The 6,000-nt window shown below is 43.7% G+C and overlaps 2 protein-coding genes across 2 annotated transcripts; both read left to right on the plus strand.

Moving 5' to 3' along the window:
- Positions 1-9: 9 nt before the first annotated feature.
- Positions 10-618, plus strand: E1B28_010919 (uncharacterized protein; the record flags this gene model as incomplete). Its single annotated transcript, XM_043155906.1, has 2 exons — positions 10-484; positions 539-618. 2 exons carry the CDS (start codon positions 10-12, stop codon positions 616-618), a joined length of 555 nt encoding a protein of 184 aa, XP_043005688.1.
- A 1,601-nt stretch (positions 619-2,219) lies between these two features.
- Positions 2,220-2,558, plus strand: E1B28_010920 (uncharacterized protein; the record flags this gene model as incomplete). The annotated part of the gene is made up of 1 exon (XM_043155907.1): positions 2,220-2,558. One exon carries the CDS (start codon positions 2,220-2,222, stop codon positions 2,556-2,558), a length of 339 nt encoding a protein of 112 aa, XP_043005689.1.
- Positions 2,559-6,000: the final 3,442 nt, after the last annotated feature.

Raw genomic sequence — 6,000 nt, forward strand, 5'->3', positions numbered from 1 at the left:
CTCCAGCCCATGGAAGAGACGGGGCGCGGGCGTCAGTCACGCTCTGGACCGATACGTCGCTCGTTGAGTCAAGGCTTCACGATCGACATCCAACCTGATCCCTTTGGGCGTACTGCCTACGTGCAACATCCCCCTCCTCTTGATGGTGACTTGGGTTTCACCCTCAACAATCTTCCATGTTCGGAACCTGATAGCGAACCATCATCCCTTTTTGCCGAACGTGATTTTGACTTTAACGTTGCAGACGAAGTACTACTCGGTGTCGTGCTCGGGGCTAGCAATGTAGAAAACAGTTACTACTGTCCAGAGAACAACGAGGGGAACGATGGCAATGCTGCTCAGGGCTTGTCGGCTTTCCGTCACGTAGTGGTATCTGAAGAGGTCCTGATTGCTAGTATGAACCGGCGAACGATGCAGACGCCTAGATTCAGATGCCCAATTAAAGGGTGCAGGGCCGATTTCACGGCGAAACATAATCTGAAAAGCAAGTTCTGTTGATTTCTACCCCAGTTGAGACTTACTGATATCTTTCTATCAGACCACCTTGACGCACGCAATGGAGTCAAGAAATACGTTTGTGAAACTTGTCAATGCAAGTACACGACCAGCATGTCCTGAAACGCCACAAGGAGACTTGCAAAGGTAAAGGAAAGCAATGAACATTTATACTCTCACTCTGCCCTTGACTTAAATTCTTACTATACGGACTCGTTCTTGGAATCGAGAGGTATAATAATAATCAATGTCTTTATTTTCAATGTTGGTTGGTTAAAGTTGCGTCCTTTTCGTTAAATTCATACTTTGGCAGGAACTTTTTGGATCACTCTTTACTCCTGTGTTTTGTTTTACTACGCTCGAGCGCTTTTGCCAGGTTTTTTGCGCTAAGCAGTGCTAGACCTGACTGAAAAATGGAAAATGCGAGCCTGCAAACGGACGTCCTTTTACGCACGCGTCCACGACCTGTCCACCCACCTCGAAAGGCTCATAAATACGTTGAACAATATGGATCACAGGATCTCCTACAGCGCGTCTCTTCCAATCATCTCATAATCTCCCCAGTATGTCTGCTGGAGGCTATTCGTGGGTTCGAAATTTGTATTCATCTTCGTTTTAATTACGGCGTCAAAGCAAGGTCAACTGATTTCAATCTGATTTCTAGATCTATGCATTAGATATGTGATGGCAGTGGCACGCACAGGATTTGGCGTATCTTTCACTTTCTGATGAGCAGCAGGGGAAAGCTGTTAGAAGTTGAGGGTAAGCAGGTCTTCCAATATTCGCGTTTGCGTTGGCAAGAATTAACGTGTGTGTTGGTTTGTTCATCTTTCTTGCTCACGATATCTGAGATCTGAAACGTTGTTCAATTGGACCTCCCGTGGCCGTTGGCATATCAAGATATCGCTAAGGATCATTCTATCTGATTAGACCGACTTCGTCCTTCATACATGTACCTCCAACTCCGTTGATCTCGGTCATTGTCACCACAATGGAACATCTTTTCACTTGTAACTCCCATAATGCCCTCAAAAAACAAGCTTTATTTCCGCAAATGTCGAAAGTACTGGCTCCAGCTGACAGACCAGGTCGAGCTGTCGCGGCATCGACATATTACAGCCATAAGAAGACTCGAGGCTCGAGATGAAGAGAAGATGAAGTCTACAGAAGAAAAGAGAAGCAGAAGAGCCGCGTTCGCAAACGGGTACGTTACTGAGCTTTAAAATGCGCGAATACTTCTATTTTACTCATTAGATCGTAACATTTTCGACGGCCACCAACGAGAAATTAAGTACCTGGATTGCTCCTTTGACGGGAGTCTGACCGTCCCGGGATCTGGAGATAGGATGGCAAGAATTTGGGACATGAAGGCATAGTCCCGTACTCAATAGGAATATTTGCCGTATTACGGGTGTTAGTTTTGGAGACCTCCACTGCAAGTTGTAGAGTTCCGAAAAGGGGAACTCTACACAAACAGAAATCCATATTGCCGGTAGCTATAGGTGCTTACTATCGCCACGAACACAATGCTGGTGTCACTGTTGACTGAATTGAAGTCATTGAAGGTGAGAACATGGAGGTGCAATCCATGGGCCAGCCACGTTGATGTTGATAGAATCCCGCTCGATCTCGCCCAGTTTGTCCTGCAATCTATAGATGTCGTCGCTCACGTCATGATGGTCAGAATATCTTCATCCTTGGATTGATGTGTTTCGAGAATCGAGATGATTGATGTCGATAATGAGTCGGGGCATTCAAATTCAAAGCGAGCCGTCGGTAATTCTTTTTTGCTTCACCCTCGGCTCCGTGTGAACAACGTTGATCATTCCTCGCAGCGAGTGGACATCGTGCTGGAGAAAGCGGTCAAAGTTGTCTTTGATGACTTTGAAGTTCGATATCTGACCGATGTCGATGAACAGCTGGAGAGGGGTGGAAGAAGAGACGACGAAGACGAAGACGCACCTCAGGAAACTTTCTCAGAATTCCATCAGATTCCGCTGGCTGGCGAACGAAGCTTGATCTCAAAGTTGTTGGCCGTCAATTCGGTCGCTCATCGCCTTTAATCAAATGTGTTGGAGGAGTCACCGCCTCGGTTCATGGGATGCGATCTCGAAATGTACAATCACCTTTTGACCAAATAAAAAGGCTGTTCACTGGGTCGAGCTTTTCAAAGCCCCTTTCAACCCAAGTCTGACTTCCAAAAATGGTACTTGAATTCGACAATACCCTCGGAGCGAACCTCATCGGACTGGTCTTGGGTTCTATGTACGTCGAACCGCTACATCGTTTCCCTGTATGACCTTCTCACTCGCGGGATTGTACCTCCATCAGTCTATACGGAATCATATGCAGCCAGACATACAAATATTTTCAAAATTTTCCCAAAGACCCTTCCATTGCGAAGGCCACAGTAAGTTCCGGCGGTTGACCATCTTTTTCGGCACTGAAAGCTTTTGAACAAACAGGTCATGTCCTTGTTGTACGTCTTATGTGCCCTCAATTTTTATTTGAAACAGTTCCAGTCACTCACTTTGGAATATAGCATTCTCGAAACAGTCCATACGATCCTCATCACCCACCTATCCTACTATTACACAGTGACCAATTACATGAATCCTTTAGCTTTGTTTATAACCCCATGGTAAGTTGACCTTTGGTCTACAGGAAGACCAGTTCTCATACAACCCACCATTCTAATGTCCATACAGGAGCGCCCTTGTACGTAAACCTTCTTATTCACAGGAGGTCCTACCATGTTAATATGGAGTTGCTAAAAAGGCCACCATTGCTGTAACTGTAAGATCTTTTTTAGTTCTCAAATTTTGACTGCACTGACACTATCTGTCGCCTTATCACACTAGAGCTTGATTGTCCTCATCACTCAAACATTCTATGCTGTTCAGATATACCACTGTCAGTTATCACTCTTAGGTTCACTCAAACTGACAATATATAAAATACTCACACCCTTGTCAACAGTGGGAAAAAGCTTGTGGCTCCCAGGACTCATTGTGAGTAACCCTACTACTCCTTCACAGGGCTGAGATTACTGCACTGTTAACATTACGGCTCCTTTTAGATGACTCTAGGATTAACCCAGTTAGGTTTGTCATCCTGTTATTTTTGAGTGGCCCATTGTGATCACTAATTATCTTTGGATGTTGGGTGTAAAGGGTTTTGTGTGGGTGTGTGAACTTCTTTTCATGATTATACAAGACCTCAGACCTACTAACTAGCTCCCTATAGCCGCCACTGTGCTTGGGTAAGTCATGCCCCTCTATCTTGATATTTTCTCAAATCTGTCTATAAACTGCAGAGCTCAGACATCTGCGTTACAAATCACACTCTCAAACCAGGTATGGGTAGACAGCAATGTTTTATCTTCATGCATTTTTCAAATTTCCACAACTTGTTCACTGCTGAAAATACTGACCACCTTGGCTAATATCTGCAGGAATACTTAGTTATAGTCCCCACAACTATTTCAGGTGCTGGAGATGTTCTCTGTGCTGGAGCACTGTGCTATTACTTGTATATCAAACAATCTGGGATTAAACAGTGAGTGCTCCCAACTAGCTAGATTCTATAGAAAAAAGCCATGGTGCTGATAATATAAAACAATAATGGCAGGACAAACTCACTCATTCAAAGAATCATGATATATGCTATTGGCACAGGTGCTATTTCATGGTGAGAGGATATAAATCAGTCTACTTTGACCGACACAACTACTATAACTTTTTTCCAGTGTGATAATAATAGCAGTCATCATCATGGTATGTGTCTCTTGAGTAAGTCATGGTGCTGACAGTGTTATTTATGAATGGGATGTATCAACAGCTTGCTTTACAACCTCTCAACTTCATCTACATCTCCATCTTTGAGGCATCATCAAAACGTGAGTAAAGCATGACACTGGCTATTCTACTACTGGCATTGAAGGCATTTGCTCTGGCCTCCCACAGCATATGCCATCTCAGTATTAGTAAGGTGAGGAATCAACATGATACATCACAGTTCTAGTTCAATGGGGCCTTCTTCCATTACTAAACTGTTCTTTTTCTATCTCTCTGACTGATACATTCCCAGACTCAACTCACGAATCCCTCCATCAACCTCTGGCTCCAGAATTGATTCTGCCATAGTCCTTAGTGGCACCAGCCTGAGTACCAGTGAAGGTGGAGTTGGTATAGAGTTAGCAAATACCCTGACAAGCTTCCAAGCTGCAGTTAGGGGATATGCTCCTCCAAGTTTGCTTGAAACTTCCTTCACAATGGAACCTCAACGTCTGAAAGACCAAGACTTGACAGACCAGAACATTGGTTGAGATATGTTGGATGCAGGGCTTTTTTGTTAACAGTGTTCTAATTAGTAACTTCAGAACAGCCATTGAAACACCAGTATTTGTGTTGACCAAATTACAAAGGTTGAATGTGATACACAACAGTAGAGTTTACTGGGTCTATATGAGTAGCAGCACACCACAACAAAAAACAAGTTGCAGTACACAGTACATTCAGTGCAAGACGCAGCACAGTGGACCCAGACACAGCACACCAAGCCAGAAATCAAATCCAGTGATGCAACTTTTAGCATCTGTGCTACTTTATGTCCATTTTAGCACATACTATAAGTGCTTTGGGACAATATAGACATTGTATGAGAACTAGCAGAAGGACCAGATAATGCTATAAAGAAGTAGGCTCTATGTGTATAGTTACATGGGACATGTAGAAAAGCCTCTATTGTAGAAGTACAACACATGTCCAAAGAAGAAAAGCAAATGTGCGAGGAGTGTGAGTGCATTGAAAGCGACATGGCAGAATTACATGGCTATCCTGCTTCTCTGGAATTTCTCAGAAGTGTGACATGACATCAACTTCCACCTTGGCCATGCTCGGCACACCTGCCACTTGCGACGACCTTCCTATTAATGCGACTTAGTTGACTATGCTACAAGGTTCTTTTTGCACTTTAAACAGTGCTATGGAGTGATATTTATCGTATTAAGAACTAGAGTGAGCCCAAATTGCTAGTTGAAGCTAGTGCCACTAGTAGAATGTGCCATAGGCGCAGCTAGACCAGTTAGAGAGAGCCGTAGATCGTGTCAGAAAACTGTATGACTGTTCGAAACCTGTAGAACACTATGAGCAGAGGACTTAAGCAGTAATTCACCGAGTTCTACTCTCTACATTCTACTATACACTAGCATATCAAGGGATTGTACTATTAGAAGACTTGTAGTCTTCACAGAACCATTCATAGCAGAACTTAATGGAGTCAAAAGACCTTCATACTAGGAGTACCTACTTCTACGGGGGATTTAGTTGACAAGAAATCAGACATAGGACTACGCAGACTAGGAGAAATTTGATATGACCGTAGATCAAGTCCTGATCTGAGGAAAAGACAAAAAGACATGATATAGATCACAGATCACAGATAGAGTATCTAGGAACCAGGCAGGGATGAACAATGGCTCTCAGAGTCTGCGCTGTTCATGTG

This window comes from Marasmius oreades, chromosome 7, assembly GCF_018924745.1.
Source record: "Marasmius oreades isolate 03SP1 chromosome 7, whole genome shotgun sequence".
In the NCBI taxonomy this organism is placed as follows: Eukaryota; Fungi; Basidiomycota; class Agaricomycetes; order Agaricales; family Marasmiaceae; genus Marasmius; species Marasmius oreades.